At 39.4% G+C, this 20,860-nt stretch overlaps 2 protein-coding genes across 6 annotated transcripts in view; one reads left to right on the top strand and one right to left on the bottom strand.

The window, feature by feature from the left end:
- The first annotated feature begins 55 nt into the window (after positions 1 to 55).
- On the top strand, positions 56 to 20,453 carry FANCL (FA complementation group L). 3 transcript variants are annotated; one of them, XM_032681877.1, is made up of 14 exons: positions 56 to 191; positions 2,357 to 2,415; positions 3,348 to 3,408; positions 3,980 to 4,036; positions 5,577 to 5,674; positions 8,804 to 8,900; positions 11,514 to 11,582; positions 16,956 to 17,106; positions 17,675 to 17,758; positions 17,857 to 17,902; positions 17,992 to 18,073; positions 18,847 to 18,963; positions 19,246 to 19,317; positions 19,803 to 20,453. In XM_032681877.1, the coding sequence occupies exons 1-14, from the start codon at positions 99 to 101 to the stop codon at positions 19,836 to 19,838; spliced, it is 1,122 nt and encodes a 373-aa protein (XP_032537768.1). In that variant the 5' UTR covers positions 56 to 98; the 3' UTR covers positions 19,839 to 20,453. The 3 variants fall into 3 exon arrangements, with proteins under 3 accessions (XP_032537768.1, XP_032537769.1, XP_032537770.1); XM_032681879.1 differs by having other exon boundaries at positions 125 to 205; positions 3,918 to 4,036; XM_032681878.1 differs by lacking the exon at positions 11,514 to 11,582.
- The window catches only part of VRK2 (VRK serine/threonine kinase 2), a 35,586-nt gene continuing 34,323 nt past the window's right edge, over positions 19,598 to 20,860 (bottom strand). For 2 of the 3 annotated variants that reach the window (XM_032681875.1, XM_032681876.1), the window contains exon 15: positions 20,025 to 20,138. Coding sequence is in view for 1 of the 3 variants with exons in the window: in XM_032681874.1 (XP_032537765.1) it covers positions 19,899 to 20,138 (240 nt within the window). In the remaining 2 variants the exon portion in view is untranslated. Of the gene's footprint in view, positions 20,139 to 20,860 lie in introns of all 3 variants that reach the window. The other variant, XM_032681874.1, reaches the window with a different exon arrangement.

Below are 20,860 nucleotides of genomic sequence, written 5' to 3'. Positions count from 1 at the left end.
CCGCCCCGCCCTCCCGTCCCCTCAGGCGCGTGCGCCGCCCGCCGCCGCGGGCGGGGCCTCGCATTCGAACGGAGGCGGCGGCGGCGCCGGGCGGGAAGATGGCGGGATCGCGGGCGCTGCTCCGGCAATTCCCGCTGCTGCTGCCTCAGAACCGCCGGGGAACCGCCTACGAGGGCTTCGTCACCGCCCAGGTACCGCGGCCCAGGTGTGAGGCGGGGGGGCGGGGGGGGTGGCGCTTCCCACCCTGCCGCGTCTGAGGGAGCAGCGCTTCCCGCCGCGCCAGGGCTGGCGGCTTCTCGGCGGAGCCGCTGGGAATGTGGGTCTGGAAATGCCGTTTCCCTGCCGTGAGGGACCCTGCCGCCGTCCCTGATAGTACAGTATTTTTACTTAAGATAGATTCCCGCGTTTGCCCGGAAAATGTCTCCCTGGTACCTCCCGGGCTGGGTTTGTTGCGCTGCCAGAAGATGCTTTTGGGGCACGTTGAATGTGCCCGCGCCCGCGGCCTGTGGTAAAAGTTGACGCAAATGACTGACTGGGGGTGTTTTGCTTTCACTTAACTTGTGAGGCTTCAGCTGAAGCGGCGGCATCGTCCCTCAGGATGTGGTAAACGCGGTGCAGGGAGCAGAACAGCTCCTGAGGCAGGGGCAGAGGGGTGCTCTCAGCACAGCTCTGCCATCACAGGCACTGTGCGGTGACCCGGCAGCCCTGGAGCACTGAAATATCACACAGACACAGCTCTGAACAGGCGTGTTTTAGTTTAGAAGTAGTGTGGTTTTCTCTTCCTCTAAAAATAAGTGAAAGTCGAAAGGTGTGGGCTGTGTCACGCTCGCGTGGTCAGAATTGTAGTTTTGTGGTCAAAATCCAAAGGGGTTTGGGTGATTTTTTTTATTCAAGTTTCACTAGACATGTGCAAAGGTGTGCTTATGTTTGCAATACTTTAACAACTGCGGCTTTGGAAGTGCTCTGTGTGTTACAATTCATCCTGGAATTAATGGGAAGGTTAAGATACGGGTGTGAGTGTCCGTTCTCAGAGGTGATTTTTAATGATTTTTAAAGGCCGTAATGTCTGAGGTTATATACTTAAATTAGGCTTACACTAAACATCACCTTTGGAAGCAACTGGTGTTATTGGTGAGTGGGCTCTGTTCAGCCCTGAAACAGGGACCTTGCTTTTTTCCTCCTGAGCATCACAGAAACACTGAGGTTGAAAGGAACCTCTGGAGTTCCTCTGCCAGGATCACCTGGAGCTCAAGAGCGTTTGCAATCAGGTTGTGAAGATCTCCAAGCACAGAGACTGTGCAGCCTCTTGGATGGCCTGCTCTAGTCTTTGACTCCTCTCATTGTTACTGAGGTTTTTCCATTGCATTTGGGTGAAATCTCCTGTATTTCAGCTTATATCCATCGCCTCTCATCCTGTCAATGTGTGTCACTCAGATCTGGCTATACCTTTTTTATTGCTCCTCCACTAGGTATTTGTGCTCGCTGACAGGATCCTTCCCTGATCCTTCTTTTCTCCAGACTAACCAGTCCCAGCTCCCTCAGGCTCTGCTGGTGTCAGAGGTGCTTTGAGCTTTAAATCACCTTCATATCTCCTCACTGAACTTACTCCAGTATGTCCAAACCTTTCTTGTGCTGGGGACCCAGCACTCCATCCTTCAAAGTGTGCTGAGCTGGAACAGCATCTGGAATTAAAGTTTTGACATGTGTTATCCGCCCTCTTCGCTTCAGGGAGGAGCTGAACCTGCTCACAAACCTTCTTGATGCCAGTTTTAGTTTGATACTGACAGCACAAGTGGGTGGCATTTGGGAGCTGCCCCCTATGGACTGAACTAAAAGGAAAAAAAATTTCATTCGTGTGCTTGGGACTGTTTTTATTTACAGTTTCTAAAACCTCGCTGGAATGTGCTGTGGATCAGTGCCCAAGTTTCTTTTTAGTGTAGTACTCTTATGACATGAGTCTGTTTTGTCTTTTAGTTGAGTTGAAGACAGACTTTCATGTACTGCAGCATGACTTGGATTAAATTATGGTTTTTGGTTTTGTCCAGATTTAGATAATGTTTATTTTTCTTCTGAAAGGTGTTATTTTTGCTTTATGAGATGTGATGTCCTGAAGAGTTTTTACTGAATATTGTGAATTAAACATCAAGAGTGTTTCAACTTCAGAATTAAAGCCTGCATTACTTGTACCTGTCATTCATGCTGCTTTTTATCCCTAAATAAAGAAATTCTGAATAATGTTCCTGAAAATCAGCTAAGACAAAGTTTCTTTCTTAGTAGCTGATCTGATGGGGAACACTTCCCAGAAGCCTCTAATATTTTTCTTTGCTGACCTTCCTATTGACTGTTTCTTTTCAAGGGTCGAGATTTCCACATCAGGGTGTTGTTACCAGAGGATTTGCAACTGAAAAATGCAAGGTGAGAGACTTTTACAAAAGCAATTTGTAAGTGTGATATGACAAAGTTTATTTTGATAAAAGCAATGATGGACAGGCACACGAATCATTCTTTCCTCCAGTATCAGTGTTATTAATTAATTCTTACTGGTTTCAGCTTAGCTTTGCAACAAAACTGCATGGCATCAGTCTTAGTAAATGCTGACAATAAACATTGCATGTATCAATATATTTTGTTGTTAATTAACTTTGAAACTTGTTGCAATTAGTTGGTTGTATTGACATATGAAGCAACGTATTCGGGGAAAAAAAAAGTTACTTAGATTGTTTATATGTCACAGTTTGGGAAACAGAGAATCCAGTGCAAAATTGTACTTACTTTCTCTTTCCTGGTCGTGTGTTAATTTGCACTACCCAGCTTTTCTCTCAAAGCTCTGCCCTTATTACTGTGTTTATCACAGCAGCGTGTGGGAAGGGGGGGTGGAAGGGGCTCATCCACATCCATGGATTAGCCTTTAACTTTGTATTGCACACTTCTGCCTGGGCCAGCCCGCAGAACTGTGAGCAGATGGGGTGTTCCATGGCTTTATTACAGTCGAGGCTGGGTAATTAAAACTGCATTATAGGTAACTTTGACATTTCCAGGTTATCACTTTTAAATATTAGTGTATTTCATGACGGCACAGTAGCTTGCAAGAATTATGTTGTTGTCTCCAGCAAAGAACAGGCTTTTGCAGGTAAATGCTTAATTTTTAATGGGCTCTGGGACAGTGACATTTGGAAGTTTTAAGTAACTTTGAACAAGAAACTCAAAGCAGTTTTGAAGTATTGTTTACTTCCTGTGGTTTTTTTTGAGGAAAGCTGTTGTGCTGTTTGTGTGCAACAGGTTTTCTGCTCTCTTTTAAAAATCCTGTACTGTGAATTTAAGATTTATATAAATTACTGTTTGTCCAGGATAGAGTGCAGCTGGAGTCTGAAGAAGATCCTGCATCGATATCAGCATATTTTAAAGCAGGTATACAAGTTTAAAACCATTTCTTTCAAATACATTCTTAAATGTATATTTATAATATTTCTGAAGAGGTTATGCTCATACAGCTATTCTAAAAGCGTTAAAGAACCCTCCTTTCATTGTGTAGCCAAGATTTATTTTCAAATGCCTGAGAATTTAGTAAATATTTATTTTTATTCAAGTTTTATCCTTTTTTTCAAGATTGAGCTAGAACAATTTTTAATAAATGACTGCTGACATTTTACTGGAATTTTTCCTTTAACCTCTCAATTAGAAACAGAGTTTGTCTTTTTTATATATTTATTTTTTTACAAGTTGTTCATAATGCAAAGAAGAGAATTCATGTTAATTATTGATAGGCCTAGTTTACCCTGTGTTGTATACAGTCAAGTAAAGTTTTTCTCAGTAAAGTTTCCCGTGCTCTGGGAGATCTGCTCTGTAACTGAAATATTTAAACTTGTGATATACAGTTGGAGGTTTTTTATCTTTGTTGATTTGACAATACTACAAAGTTGGACTGAACTACTACAACTTATGAGTTGAAGAAAATGAACTAATGCTGTGTTTCCTCCAGAGGCTCCACAGCTGCCCAGATCTTGTCAGTTTTATGGTGGAGCTGAGAACTGTTTTGGTAGGTGACAAAATATATTTGTGGGAGATGGGATGTTCTGAGAGCTTTGGGTTTCACTCTCATTGGTTTACAGGTTACTGTTTGATAGATTTATGGCTATGGATAGATTTTTTTAAGAAGAGGTGATTTTGTATGTGTGCTGTTCATGTAATATTTGTATAAATATCATTTAAGTGACTGTATTCTTGGGAAATTTTTATAGAAAAATTGAAATCCCAGCAAGGAATCTCAGTGTAGAGCCATCCTCTTTACAGTGATTTTCTTGGAATTCCTGGTATTGTCCAGATGGTAAAGCTTGCAGTCATACAAAGGCTTATGCAGTCAGTGGATTGCTGAAGGTGCTTTCACCTGTGACAACTCAACCAGTAAATGCAGAGAGCTTTTTTTTATAGTTCAGGGGCTGCATTTGATTCTTTTAAAAGATTTTCAAGTCTGGGGCTGAAGAGCAGCAAAATCTTTGGTTGACAGCATCACACAGACAATTCTTGTCTGGTAGTAAAACATTCTTGGTGAGCAATTCTTCATCCAACCAGCTTAACTTTAGGAATAAAGCACAAGAAGTATTCTTCCAAATGGTAACACAACTCCCTCCTGGTGCTGCTGCTCTGCTGTGCTTGGAATAGGACTGAGTGAGGATGTTTACTTTGGAATATTTCACAAGAGTTGTTCCGATCCATTTGCCTGGATACACAACCACTCAGAAAACGAGAATGCAGTGAAAGTATAATTCATTCAAAATGATGATCCTGAGACAGTGCAGAGAGTAAAAACATAGTGTAGGAGAACTGGACAGAAATGATTGTTGAACTTGTTTTATTATATTTTAATTTAAATTCAGTTTATTTAAAATTAATAATTTTATTCTAAATTTCATCAATTTACTTCTCCTGTAAGCATAATTTTAACTTAAGAACACTTTTAAAGAACAAATATCACAACGCAAATGTGAAACATGATTTGATTTTATTTTTCTCTATAATGTGAAATTACCTTTTTGATAAAAACTTTTTGAGACATTGCAACATGCTGGATGACTGTCTGCACCAAAACTTATTCTTTGGGATTCTATGGCATTAAAACTGAGAAATGGATTTTGTTTTTTGATTGCTGTATGAAGTTTATATATATATTATGGGGGATTTCATAGATGTATCTTCTTTTGTGGCTGTGGAGCCCAGGAGGCAGCTGTGGGCTTAATAGAACCTTCTTTTGAAATGTTCATTCAGTTGAGATGCTTGACTTGAAATTTATTTAGCTGAAAAAGAGGCACATTTGATATTTGCATCTGAAGACTGTGCTGTCAACATCTGTGGGGTTTTTTTTTTTAAATTGCAGATGTTTTCATTACCAGTATCTGAAGTAATTTCCCAAACAGCCTCTTTGTCTGCTTTAGCTGGAGGCTATAACAAAACAAATGCAGTGTACAGTTAATTTTACATAAGCTTAATATTTTTGATTGAATTGCAAAAATCACATGGCTAAATAGATGCAAAAATATTGAAATCTCTCTTAATGATGTTTTTAATGTTCTTTTAAACAGGAAATTGCTTTAAAGAACACACAAGACCTGCACATACCACGGCCACCAGAATACTACTCCTGTCTTGTCAGAGATCTGGAAATACTGGGCTGGAACAAGTATGTTTATTTTATTTCTTCACAAACGTTACCTTTAGCATATCCATTCCTTTTTGGTGAGTTGAACACATCAAATGTACTCGTTCTGTTAATTTACCCTGTTCAGAAACTGATTTTTGCTTTAAAAACTCCGTTGATTTGTTTTTAATTAAAAACAAATACAACAAACCTGTATCAACTGAAGGTGTATTTTCTGTCTCAAATAACTGAGCTGAAAGGTGAGATGCTAGTGCTAAGAAATCAATTCTTCTTGACCTATAAACTATTGATATAGTAAATATATTTACTGTTAGTGTTTGTAGTTCTCTTTTTTCCCCTTCTTTTCCTTTCTTTGTAAGGCTTTTTTTTTGACTCTTCCCACAGGCAATGGTTGATCATCGTGTACCTTTGTGCTTTCATAAAATCAGTTCATGCATTTTTTAGAACTGGAACAGTTATTTTTAAAGAACAGTTCTATTTTGCTCTGCATAGCAAAAGGATCTCCTTAGGCAAAAATATGATATATTTAACCCACAGAAAGGTAAATCTACCAAAAAAAAAAATGTGAGTGGAGGGGAGAATTTGGAAAGCTGTAAATCCAGAACTTCATAAGAGCATTCCAGTAACATATACTCTCAGGTGAGCTCATAGAGCAAATTTAATTCACCCTCCTACAGAGGAAAACAAGGTTTTTCCCCTCAAACCTTCTCTAGGAATGTGAAGATGTTGCAGAGCTTTGAATGAGAAGCTACTTTTTTGTTTCAGTAAAATAAAAGTTAAATAAAAGCCTGTATTTGTGCTTTTCCATGAGGCAAATCCGCTTTCCCCTTAGTCCTGTGTGGTAATTTACCTGTAACAGGTGTATATTTTGCTAAATGAAATCCAGAAGCCTTAGGTGTGAGAACACTTTTGAGTTTTCCCACCTGATTTGCATATAAATAACGTGATAAAGGTGTTAATCACAAATAACATGTGATTAACATGAAGTAGGAATTTGCTTTGAAGGCCCACTTTCATTTATAGAGTTAAAACATCCTTGTTTCTTTATAGAGCTGAAAACATCCCGAAGTTTCTTTCAGTGATTTCCATTGTTCATATGTAGTTGTGCCATACTCAACTCGAATTTCACTGGTGTCAAGTGATGAAATGATGGATCCTACAGAGGAACAAAAGTTTGTATAACTGAAATATCACCTGTGTCAACAACTCCTTATGTGTTTATACAAGCATGGGAAGAAGTTTGTAGGACTTTTACAGCATTGTCCAACTTTCTCCAGTCCTACAGAACTGGAATTTTAAACCGATAAATAAGTTAAAAATTGGAAAATGGACAGAACTTTGATGCATCCCTCTATAAATAATTAACCAGGCAGCCATTATTAGTGCTCTGAGCACCTTCTCCAAATGCTTGCTTTTTTTTTTTTTAAAGTTTGCCTACTGTCAATAAAACTGAATTTGAAGATTCTTTACAAATATGAGTGAACATATTCTCACTATATTTTAAAATATATACATGTGCACACTAGTACATATATTTATTCTAGAGGTTGTCAGGTTGCTAAACTAATTATGAAAGTACTGAACCCTTAAGGATTTCAGAAATATTAGGATATGTATGTCCATTGCTGGCTAAGAAATAAAACCAATTTTTAATCTGGTTCCCTCCCACCTGATGCAGAATAAGAAACTACAAAATGTTTGATTTTTAAACTAAAATAATCTATACTTTTCTTATAAATAAAGAATGGAGTGGGCCAAACAAGATGAATGGCAGAAGAGATAACTTAAAATCCCAAACACTTTGACAGCATTCTAAACCTCTGTGATTCAATTTGGAGGTAAAGTTGGAGCAAAGGGGGAGTAATGATTTTTTTTTCCCAGTTAGAGGAAGAATGCTCTAATATCAAGTTTGGCTACAGTTGAGTTACACTTCTGTCAGACTTGTCTTTCTTTCCACACAAATACAGAAATCTGTAGGACTCTAATATTGCATTAATCAGGATTAAACATGAAATAATATCTCTCCTTCCCCTCTTACTACTACTATTGCTTTTTCCATCTGGATTTTTCAGTTCCCTCATCCTGAGGAATTTTCTTTTCACTTCCTTCTAGGGCTGTACCCCACCCTTTGGTGTACATCTACTTGTTTTTATACAAGCTTCTACAACTCCTTTCCAGTTTCACTGGAGAGAATTGTGTGACTGGTCTATAATAGGTAATGGTTGAAAAAAATAAATGTTACTTAGGCCAGCAAGAAATGTTCTCTTTGAACTCTGATAGGCCTTGCCATCAGTCTGGGTGATAAGTTGGGCAATTATCTTGCACTGCTTTTTGTCTTTACACAAGAATGACATAGTATAAATGCCAAAATACCCACATGTCCAGTTTACTGGTAAGTATATGGAGAAATCTGAACCTTTCTGGCAGTCGCTGAAGCTACTCAGCAGAATCCATTTCTAGAGAAGAGTGTATTTTACAGTTGTATCCATCTTCATTGTGGTGGGAAGCACAAATCAGCACCATCCTAAGCAAAGACTCAGTGATTATGGCAGAAGTTTTAAAACTTATTTACATTTAGTGTCTGCTTGCTGCTTGCTGGGGTACATGAATACAGTGTAAAGCTGTCATGAAACGAAGGCAAATCATCATAAATAACTCATTTTGTACCTGTTTGGGCCCTATTTCCTGCGGAAAATCAATTTCAGAATATGAACCAATGCCCACTGAATTTCCCCCAGTAACAGTATTGATAATAAAAGAGAACTCCGTGGAGGAGCAAAGCAAATCAAGAGCATAAAAGTCTCCTGGAGTAAGAAAGTGCAGAAATGGATCAAAGAGTTGACAGGAAGTTTAATGTGTACATAAGTAGAGGCTGACAGGAACATGCTGTGTGTGTCAAAGGTTCCAGTGATGGAAAACTGCAACGCGGTGTTCACTGACCACAGCGTGAGCCTGACACTGCCTGTAAATAACCCCCAGATATATGACTGCATTAAGCACCAGCCTGGTGCATTAACAGCAGTAAATCTGCAGCAGCACAACTGCCTGGCATGGAGGACTTCTCTGATTAATATTTGGAACACACTAATCACTGCACACCTCTCAAACTGCACTTCTGCCCAGGCTCCAAGAGTTTCCTTTCTCTTCCAGAGTTGCATACGTGGACACTGGGCTTACCACAGTCAAGTTAAAAGCTGAAGACTCTTGTGGTCGACAGCATCTCATCACTCTCAAGTTAAATGCAAAGGTAAATTTATGTGGGAGAAACACCTTCAGGCTTCCTTGAAATTTTCTTAATTCTCAACTGTTTTAGAGAGTTGATTTGTTTGTTAATGTCTGTTCTCCAAAGTAATAGTTGAAAAATTTTTTTATAGAGAGTTTTCAGACTTTAACTATATTTAAAATTAATGTTGCATTATGGTTGTCTGCAAGATGCAACTGTGCATCCCATGAAAAACACTTTATGATATTGCAATCAAAGCCATCTGGGAGACTTTCCTTCATTATCACTCCACCCAGAGACTGTGCACAGCGCATGAATTAGAGGATGTTGAGTTGTTCATTAACAAGTCCTACTTTTAAAGCTGTAGGTGTAAAGATTTATGGAAAACTGACTGCAGAATTCAGTCAGAAAAATGATTTCTTTTTAGTCTAAATAATTGCCTAATTTTGACAGCACTTGCAAATCAAATCCGCAGTGGGTGCAGAGACAGAAAGATCTTAATTCTTCCTGGTACTTAGCACTGAACTCGAATTGCAACGTTTCTTCATAGAATGTCTCATTTCAAGGCACAGATCTCTCATCTGAGGCTGTGACTGTCCAGGCTGTGTGGTGACAATTGCATGGCAAGTGCTGTTGTCTGTTTTCAGGAAATCAGTCCAGGGGAAAAAGTGGATCCAAAAGTGTCTGAATGTTGTTGTTTGGGACTATCCTCTGGTTTGATACATCCTCTGGAGTAATAATCTTGGAGGCATGAGGAGTGCCCATTGTAGGATTATAGCTTTCACTTTCACAAGCATCCCATATTTCTTTAAATACCATGAGTTTTTTACTCTTACATAAGATGAGCTAATCCCTTGGAGGGGGAAAAGGAGCCTATGGAAAAAGAACTGTTTGGGAATCGAGGGTTGCTCAAGTGGATTTTTAAAAAGAGTAAAATTATCCTACATGCACAGGGTAATGAATGCATAATTAATTTGCTAGTCAGTCCATTATTAAATACATGGATGGAAAAAAACCATCAGAAAGTACAATTATGGTCTATTTAGTGTTCAACAAGAGTCACCAACCTGTGTTGTTTATAGGGGAGCTGCTCTCCCACACTGAATGTGACATTAGGAATTAGGTGCAGCCTGTTGCCTCAAAGGTTTATCTGCTCTTGGGACAACAGGAATAAAGTGTTTTAACTATTTTGGAAGTAAAAAAGTGCAGAAAAAAAATACAGTGCAATGCTCCTTTTTACCAAGCCATGGTCAAACACTGCGACACTTAGGTTGGTTCTGTTCAGCCTTAACTTATCCCTGTCCTCAGGGAGAATGGAGATTCCCATTTTATGTCCTTGTAAAAACTGGTGTTTTCTTTATTGTTGTAAAATATCTACTCCTCATAGCAGAAGAAAGGATCATCTAACAGCTAAGGATATGTGTAATAAAAGGACCAGATTATCTGACTTGTCTGTTTAAACAAGTAATCATCCATCTCTTTTCTCTTTCCTTGTTTTTGTTTTGTTTCCAAGTGTTTGTTGTGATGAGGGATCGATCTCTTGTCCTTTTTAAACCATGTCTGGCATTTCAACTTGCCAGACAAAATTTGTATGTGAAATGTGGGTTTGGTGACCTGGGGGTTTGATTTTTCCTTCATGCACGTATCTAACACGTTTGAAAAGACTCGGCTGAAGTATTTATTTTCAGGAATTTCTTTTGATAACCTGCTTTAATGAAAGTATGGGTATTTTTGTTATTCTCTTTCTTTGATTAAGGTTAGTGTGGGAGCGTTTCAGACCCCAAGGATTCAAACAGGCCACTGCAAGGATTTGCATGTCATGTAGTAATTAAGACACTTTGGTAATTATCTGAATGATTTGGCAAGGGTTCTGAAAATGCTTTCTCTAGATGAAGTTAGTTGCATGCTTAGAAATCCAGTATAAGTATTTTGTTTATTAATAGCTTAAATTGTTCTGAAGAATAGTAGTATGATTTCTGACATACACATTTGATTGTAACCTAAGATGTCATTGATGTGCTCTGATTGGAGTTATCAAACCTTTTATAACTTAAGGGTTTTTAATACAGCTTTTTTTTTTTTTCTCAGATATATTTTAATTTGGACTGAGGGCTTGTTTTAATTTCAGGTGTGTGTTCACTTATCTCTTTTTAAATAGTTTTGTGCTTACTCAGATTACTTTCAGTTTCAAAAAATAAAATTTTGCCAATCAGAGCAAATAGTTTTGTTTAAATGGAAATTAGTTGTTGATTCGTGAAAGGGTTTTTTGGGTTTCTGTATTTTCCTATCCCAGTACAGGTAATTGAGGAGAAATTAAAAAAAAAAAATTGATGTTTTTTGCCTTAAGGTTTTTTGAATATGTCCTTGTGACCACTGAACCCAGAAAACTGGGATTCTCTTGCCTTTACTACTAAAAGCATTTACATGTAGAGTTCTTCTTTAAATGATAATTAACATTCCTAATTATTTCTGAAAATGCTTCACATACTGTTTCCTCTCAAAGCCAGGTCCTCAAGATGCTTGAAGTGCTTGTATTTTGTTATCAAATTTGGCAGCTGAGTATCGGTCTGACTTTAAATCACTAAGGAAAAAAAAAAAAAAGAAACGAAAAAACTGTATTTTCTTTCCCTCCCTCAGTATCCCACAGAACCACCAGACTGCCTCGTGGATTTTCCTGTTCAGTTTGCCATTTCCTGGATGCCACAGGTACCTGCTGGACTGGGCAGCTTTTCTTTACTGACATGTGCAGTGGGGAGGTGGTGACGAGGGGTTGGGCTTTATTTTTTAACTCCAGCTTTTCTCCCCATGGGCGTTTTATTTCTGTGCATACCCAGGAAAGTGTAAGAACACTGAACTCTGCATTCCTGATCACAGCATCTGAAATCTCTTCCTTGCCATGGAGATACACTTTGCACGTTGTATCTTTGCACTCACACTGGCTGGGTTTTTTTTTTTTAAGCTGTTCATATGGCTGAAATTTCTTTAGGAATTACATTGGGAAAGGGAAAATGAAATGAAATGCATGAAAAATTATTGTCTTCTAGGAAAGAAGCACCCTCTAAAGTTGACAGACATTAAAAAAAGGGCAGTCCCCCACTTGGTTATCCTGTAGAGTTCTCATAACATAATAAAACTTATAATCCAGTTATAATCAAAGCAGGGAATTATTTAGTGGAATTCTGATTTCTTATTTTGACTTATATTGTTACTATAAAGAATCACGAGCCATTGTCTTTTTTTAGTCTCTCACATTATTTCACGTGCCTTTTTTCCTGAATAAATCATGTGTACTTTATTAAATGAATTTTATGTGACCACTTAGATGTAAGTTAATTTGAATTACCTCTAGAAAATAGTTGATGTTTAATTTCACTTAATTCGGGAAAATAGATTTTACATAAATGATTGCATCTGCTAATTCCAGCTCTCACAAGGGTTTCTCCCCAGCAATAAAGCCTGTCTTGGTACTAAATTTCCTGGCTTGGAAGGTTGCAGCAGGAGGGGTCTAAGCTGGGCATATAATTTTGACTGCAAAGCTCAAGGCTCTGTGTGTCCCCCTCTAATATTGGGAGCTTGAGCAAATAGCTGCAAGAATCAGGCTTTGCAAATGAAAATATATTTAGTTGCACGTGCAAATTTAAGGTTTTGGTTCTCTGGGGTGGTTTGGAACAGTTTAAGTAGATGTTGGTTTTCCCTTAAATTCTACTGGAGTCCATAAACTATGGGCAGGATTTCAAGTGCCGTTTCTAACTTCGAACTTTATACATAGTTTTAACAGTGTTTTATTAATTTTACAGCCTTGCGATTTATGTTGCCTCAAATTAACAACACTTCAAACATCCCTGACAGTCACTGCTTCTCCATGTTTACTGCTAGTAATTTTAAAGCTACTGGCAGGACTTGTAATTTAATAAAATGTTCTATAAGAACATGACACGGAGCAGCCTTTGACAAGTTAAGAACGGGGCCGGATATATTAATATTGGCACTACAACCAAGGAAAATCCAGTGTTAAAAATACGACATTCTGATGCTTAAACTCTTTTTGCAGTTAGAATTACCTGGGGGCTGTTTGAAAACATGAACAATAGATGTTTGTGTGTAACTGAAGAGCCTGTTTTGAAATCGCGAGACAGTAATTCCAGCTGCAGAGAGCTGCTCTAATCCTGCCCCAAATCCCAGCAGCCCGCGTTCTGTGCTGACAGAAGGGCTTGAGCTGTGCAGGAGGTTTGGAACGTTGACCTTGTCTGCGTGGGTGACATGAACCCAACAAATGGCTCTGGTAATTGTGGAAATTGTGTTTATTTTCCAAATGTGTGGAAATCATTGCAGTGAGCAGCCTTCACACCGTGCTAAAATATGGGTTAAGCTTAGATAATGCTGAAACACCCCTGGCAGCAGAATTCAGCTGGTACTCAAGTGGCTGGTTCCTAAAAGGGAAAAAGAACACATGATACCTGTTCTCTAATAAAATAACGGGATGTTTTGGCACCCACAGGTCTTACATTTTACTCTTTATTGGTCTTCTTTAATGTATAAACTGACAGGGCTTAACTAAAACGGGGCAATTGCACCATTAGAATATAAACTCCTATGAGAGAAAATATAAATAGATTTCAGGTAATTGATTTTTCTTTCCACCCCCTGCGTGTGCTGCTGCCTATTTCAGGCTCATGGACTTTAAACTTGAGGGGTTGTTGGGTGGTTGTTTTTTTTTTTTCTTTTCATTTCTTTTTTTTTTTCCCCTTCTGTATAATAATAGACATGGCTTTATGGCATCCATATTAAAAATGGGTAATTTTCCTTATGGTCCCTGTCTTCCTGCTGGGTTGATAATGTTTTGATGTATTTTTCTTTTGCGCTGATGAGAGGTCTGCTGCTGCTGCTCTGACATATTCATTTGGATGAATAATTATAACTTGCACAATGTCAAGCTGAAGATGGTGGGGTTTTGTGCGTCATGACAAGCCCAGTAGCCAGTGCAGGTGTCTCACAGCATGAGCAGCAACAGCCAGTGGATTCTGGCTCGGAGGAGACGTTTTAGAGTGGTAAGAAATCAGCACCAAGGGCAATGCTGCTGCTGCTGCTCCTGCTCTAAGTGCCAAATAAATGCAGAGTGCTTCTCAATGACAAGTGCAAGAACATCTACTTATTTCTGTTCTCTCCTTTTCCTGGAGAACCACACGGATGTGCTGGCTCCAATTTTAGCCCCCGCCGCACGGGTGGTGCTGCAGGCTCAGGGTGTCTGTCCCGCTGCCCTCGCGGCAGGGGGGGCTTTCTGTGCTGCCCACTGCCCACCTGGGTGGCTACATGAAGGTCAGGAGAGTGGGAATTAATGACTAATGAGGTCGTGCAGCAGCAGGCAAGGAAACAGTGAGACAAGGTTCAGGAGGTGTAGTGTATGTACGAGAATATTCTTTGGCTATTTTGATGAAAACACAATAAAACACTTCATAATTTTGCTTTTTCTTGGCAAAGGAGCTTCACAGACACCAGCTGTAAATAGGAGGTGGCTGACAAGACACTTTATAAAGATTTCAGTGCTGTCTCAGTTTGATTTGTGTTAAGGAGGGGGGAGATTGTTAAACTACTGTTCATGGAGAAACAGTTTCCTGACAAATCTGAAGAATCACAAATTTTTTAGGTGATACAAGTGATCCCTTTCCCAGCCAACAGCTGTTGGCTTTGTTAAATTGTATTTTATTTGTGAATTCCTGAAGGGCAAGCAGGTGTCAGCACCTTCAGTTTAGGCTACTTCACCTTTTCCATTAGGGGGCTTTTGCAGTTGTTTTAATTTTGGATAAGCAAATTGCACGCTAGGAAGAATTTTAGCTAAAAGATCACATTTTTAGCTTTTTAAGAAAAATAGTTCGGAATCAATTGTGCTGTATTTACCTTAATTAGAACTTTTTTACTAATATTTGATTTAATATTTCCCTGGACAAACTGAGTGCTCCATCCCTTACCAGTGGTTGAAAGGGATGAGGGATGCAGGGAGTCATAACACAGAGGTAACTTTGGCCTCACAGTTGGCTGAGGAACAATTAAAATCAATGTTTAGGAAGGAACCAGTTTGGTTTTGTAAGTGCTTTTTGGGTCAGGGTGAGCAGCATTGACAGTCTGATTTATCACTGTCTTATTTTCCAGAGAATTTGGACATATTTCACACAAATTCCAACACATTTGTACAAAAGGGACCACGAAACAAAGAGTTGGTCCTGCTTGACATTATTAACAACCATCTTGGTGTAGCTGAGACCAAAGAAAAGCACAGTCAGGCTGCTCTAAAAGTGTTGGGCAACGACCAAAAATTAGTTGTTAATCAAATAAAAAGGAATGTTGGGGTTTTCATGGCTTGCATGACAAGCAGGTGATATATTTAAATAGCTATAGATGCATTTATGTCTATAGCAGGAGACAGCTGGCAACATCAATGAAGCATGCAAATAAGATCAAATGAACAGTGTATAAAAAAAAAAAGATTTAACTACCTTTTTAAGGAACATCATTGAAAAATTACAATTAGTATTAAAATTAATTGGATTTTAAAACTTATCTGTGGGTTATAATCCCTTGATGTTTCTTTTTTCTAGTGAAACCCTTTGAATTCCCGGAAGATAAAGATAAAAATGATTATTAGAGGATTTATCTGTATGTGATATAGAAAAATGTAAAAAATCAAAATGGAAAGCAACTGTTGCAAGTACCAGAAAATTATGCTATTAATTTAAGTGTCATCAGAGCACAAAAGATCACATTTCAGGACTGTGTGAAAATTATTAAAATACTGGAAATAATAGTACTTAAGATGAAGATACCATACTCTAAGATGTGGTTAAGTGACTGACACTATTATATCACTTCAGGTATTATAAAAGTAACAAAATGCTTTTAAAGATAATAAGCGTTACATTTGGAGATTGGCAGTGTTCACACTTTTCTGCTTAGGTGCTTTCCTACTCTAATATAATTTAATAACAGCAGGAAAAAATGTAGCATTTTATTTCTAAGCTGTGCCATTTCTTTCTAAAACATGTATCACCAAATATAAAAAGTTATTACAGAGAAAAAGCCTATTTCTTCATCTCAGAACACTCAGATAATTTGCTTCTCTTTGTCCAGGTGAGAAAGAAAGAACATAATCACTGCAGATTAAAGGAAACCATTCCCTCTGTATTTTGTTTTATTTATAGAAAAATACCTCTCTGAGAGCAGAACATTTAATTTGCTTTTTCTTTTTGCTATCTGAAATCCGGCTCTCTCTGGGCACCTGCAAAGGGCTTCACTTGACCACCAAGTGTTTTGTCCCCTTGCAGAAGCCTTTCCTTGTAGAAATGGTTACTTCTTTTTTATAATTTAAAGGATTTCTTTTGCATTGTCCTATATATTGTCCTGTCTAATGAAAGATTTTTCTGATTCCATGTAATCCACTCTCAAATACTGAAATCCCCCAAGTATAATCCTCTGATTATTAGATGGTTTCTCCTCCTCTTGCCATATTTACATGGTTTGAAATCTGATGTTAAGCACCTGGTTTTTTATACTGCTTGATTTTGAGATAATTATGATGATGGTAAGTGATATTTTTTAAAAAAAGTAAATAAGCTCCCTTGGTTCTGTGGATATTTCTTTGTAGTTCTGTTGGGTAACACCGTTGTGGTGCTCAGCTCAAGTAGAGACTAAATATCAGAATGTCAAAGTTAATAATAATACAGTGATGATAATGAGGATAAAGGATGATTTTACTTTAATTTTAGAGTTGTTTTTTTAAAGTTACAATGTAAATTAATAGCTCCTCCCAGCTTTTTAAAAAAGGAGTATAAACCACTATCTAATCCAGGTATGATGTATGTATAGCACATGTTAGAACTATCAGGAGTAAAGTGTTTGTGCTCAGGGTACAGCTTTCCCTGTGTTGTTTCAGCTAAAAACCCAGTGAGCTTCCATGTTTTCTGCTCCCAGGATACACTGGGACACACACATGGATTTGAACACTCCTTCAACGACCTACAGTCTGGTTTTTAAATATTCTCTCTGGCCATAGGTGGAAACCATAGGAAATTTGTTTTCTTTCCTTAGAACTCCTTACTAGACATTTACAACCAGTTCCTGGCAGCACTGGAGTCACTGAAAGAATTCTGGGATGCGCTGGATGAAATCGATGGGAAGACGTGGGTGCTTGAGCCGGAGAATCCCACCCGGAGCGCCACAGCCAGGAGGATTGCAATAGGTAGGGAAAGGTTGGAAGGGATACAGTGGATTGGAGAGGTAAAAACCCAAAGACACAACTCTTATTTTGTGTATTAAAAAGATTCACTTTTGCACTTTGCTGTTTGAAAACCCACCGCTGTTGGCTCAGCCCAGGTGTGCTGGGCAGGGGACTGACTGTCACTGCTTAATAGTGTCCTTAGGCTTCTCTTTTTGGCTATAAAAGATAATGATGAATTAATAAGTTATATCTCTGCTACCTTTAAAGTGCTGCTACGATTTCCAATGGGTTTAGTCATCTAGCTTGAGTCTGATTATTCAGAAATGTTAAGACTAGTCTAAAAGAAATGCAAGCCTGGCAGGTTTTTTTAATCAGTTGCTATTTTGAATTACAGTCCATTGAAATGCAAATATTTCATATACACTGATATTTTGTACAATTCATTTGGATACCTCCCAACTTTTTTATTATTTGTCATAGTGAAACCCAGGCTGATTTAACCAATTTTAAACAGCCTTTAAAAATGTTTCCATTTTCTAATATTTGACTGCAAAGCTTCCCCATGGCCTTCCCTGCTTTCTCATTGCAGGGAACAACGTCTCTGTGAACGTGGAGGTAGATCCTCGCCATCCAAACATGCTTCCGGAGTGTTATTTCCTCGGAGCAGATCATGGTAAGGCAGCAGACCCCACTTGTTTCGTCAATCCAGCCCCTGCCTGAAATCTGGGATGTTCACTGGGGTGATGTGATTGTTCTGTCCCTGGTTTGCAGCAGTGGCCCCTCTGAGGACTAAGCTCAACAACAACATGCACTTGTGGTGAGTGTCTGTAGTGAAGCAGGCTTGGAGCTTAAATGGGGTTTGCCATTCCTGGTCTGGAACTTTTTCTCCCTCTCTCCCACCCACAGGGATCCAGAAGTCAGTTTGTTACAAAACTTGAAAGACCTCCTAGAAATTGAGTTTCCATCTCCTGCGGTGTTGGAAAAAAGCGTGAGTTGCTTTTCTTTAATGATCAGTTGTTATTTCTGAATAAGGGACATTTAAATGGTCACTTTGTAACAGCCAGGAAAAATAAGGGACTTAGAAGAGGGGTAATTGGATTAATATATTGTCACAAGGACTTCTGAACTTCAAGCAACAGTTGTCAGAGCTTGTTAACCTTTGATTAGAGGTGCACACTTCCCTGTGGCCTTCCTAGCACAGAGGCCATTAATAACAGGCTCCACTATTAAAAGGGAAAGAGGAAGTTCCAGAGTAGCTAATGAGATGTGGACAATCCACACATTCTGTTATGGATGTTGATGACCTTGGTTCTAATTAGGTAGAGCTGCCTAGAGGGGACAAGAGGCCATCCAAATACTGGTGCATTTCAAACAAAACTGGGAATTAATTTTTGACAGTGCTTTAACACTGGATTATGAGCTTGGCTTTCACTTGTGAAACTTCTAAATTAAGATCTGACTGAGGACTTGTGTCTAATGGTGAAGTGCAATGACAAATCATTGTGGTTGATAAAAAAAATGGGCCCAAAGGTATGAAAAAGCTTGTTGAACTAGATATAAAATATAACCCAGTAAAGTCTTGTGCGTCTGGGAACCAGTGTTACTCTCCGCCGTTATGGCACAACCATTTCTATACTGAAGGCAGGAACAGTGGTTCTGGCTAACAGAGAAGGCAAAAGCAAGGACAGAGATGAGCCTGTTTGCTGTGTTAGCAGCCCCTGGTCCCTTCCAGCTGCTGTGACAAACCCTGCTGTGTTGCAGGACTTTGCCAGGGACTGTGGGATCTGCTATGCCTATCGCCTGGACGGCGCCGCTCCCGACCAAGTGTGTGACGAGCCCCGCTGTGGACAGCCCTTCCACCAGGCTTGTCTCTATGAGGTAAAGCAGCTAGTGGCACCAACTGCTCAGGAACTGGCAGGGCCTAGAAAACAACCATTGCCCACTTCAATTCCAGATGAAGCAAAATCCCATCAGGGATGTTACCACAGTCACTGTGCTTCTGCTTGCCCTCTCACCCCCAGTTCCTACATAGGCTCTGCCCCCTCTGACTTTCAGTGCACTGTGTCAGATGTTCATCAGCTGAACCCTGGTAATAAATAGATGGTTCTTAAATCTGATGTGAAACCAATGTGCATTTTAACCCCCTTCCTTGTGTTGCAGTGGCTACAAGGCCTTCCTACCAGCAGGCAGAGCTTTAATGTCATCTTTGGCGAATGTCCCTACTGCAATAAGGTAAGGAAATCCAAGGAATAGGAGTGAACTAAAGGGTATGTGAGAGCTCAGGAAAAGGCAAAACCAGTAGCAAAGTTAATCTTTCATCAAAGTTAACCTTCCATTCTCTTTTTTAAAATAGTAGCCACAAATTCTGTCTTCTCTTTGCACATCGGAGTAAACTAAATTCCCATGCATTTAATGCATCAGTGTTTAACAAAAGGTTTTCTCACACAGTATAAAGGCAGCTCCACACCAGTCACAACACACTAGTGCCAGAGTGATTAAAGATCACACTCAGTTGTACTTTATGATATTTTTACTGTTGCTGTAACAAAGGTCCAGGTTAAAAAAAAACACACTGAAAAGAATCCCAACATTTGCAACAGAAAGCAGCACAAATAGTTCAGTGCATCCATAACTACTAGTGCAGATCTGGCAGGTTTAAGAGAACGTGCCTGCACAAGGTATGTACTGACTGCATTATTTAAAACTTCTTTTTCAAGCCCCTGACGCTGAAATCTTCAACGAAGAAACACTGAGGAAAAACTGCGTGGTGGGAACCCCGCTGCACTTACAGTGGAGACACCAAAGCAGCAACATCACAGCAGATACAAGGACAGTACAATGAGCAGCAGGAGCACCAGCACAGCTGCAGTGTAGGGGTACGTTTGGTCAGTAAAGGCCAACCTAAATACAACAGCCATGGAAGGGCGAGTGGTGTCAGGGCCGGCCTGGGATGGCACCGCACGGACTGCACTGAGCAGGTGATCGTATTTCTTTCGGGACTCTGAGAATATCCTGTAGGGGTCAAATGGTGACACATCTCTTGCAGTGTCTTTCTGCAGAGGAAAAGGAGAGTAATAATAAAGTCGTTAACATTAAGTGAGATGTGAGTCAGAAAGAACTCTGGGGTATTTAAGTTATCCCAGAGAAAGCAATACAGTTCTTAGAGAGCCTTACCTCTGGAATTTGTGATGTATGGGTATTGTATAGTAAGTGTGTAACATAAGGTATGGGTAAAGATACATAGTCTATATTTACTACTGAGGTCCAGAGCTGAAATTTTATTCTCTCTTTAACTTGTTTCCAAAAAACTTTAATATATTCAGTCTTCCTTGGTTTTGGGCTAATAAAGGTTTACCCTGGGAACCTGAGACATGAAGTTGGATTTGCTGTTTTGATTTGTGTAAGTTTTGCATTTCACAGTGAAGCTGAACTTCTCCCGACCTATCACAGAGAGTACAGACCTGCTGACAGGGCTTGTCCTCCCTGGCCAGGGTGGTGGCTGTTGGTTTTGGGCTCTCCAGCAGCCAAACTCCACCCTTGCACTTCTCACTTACCAAGACTTGACTGTCTTTTCCACTGGCCCTTAGCACAAGGGCCAACCCTTCAGCTGTGCTTTCCTAGACAGCTTTCCTTTACCAAGCTCCTGAATTACATGAGAGGAATTCTGCAAAATGAAACCAATAGAATCCTGCCTTTTTTTTCTTCTCATGCTTTTTTTCTTCAATGAGAAAAGTTTGACTTTTCAGACTCTACCTCCCCTGCTGGCAGCCAAAAC

This window comes from Chiroxiphia lanceolata, chromosome 3 (genome assembly GCF_009829145.1).
Source record: "Chiroxiphia lanceolata isolate bChiLan1 chromosome 3, bChiLan1.pri, whole genome shotgun sequence".
NCBI lineage: Eukaryota > Metazoa > Chordata > Aves > Passeriformes > Pipridae > Chiroxiphia > Chiroxiphia lanceolata.
The sequence above is the reverse complement of the archived record's forward strand: the minus strand, read 5'-3'. Positions and strand labels throughout refer to the sequence as shown.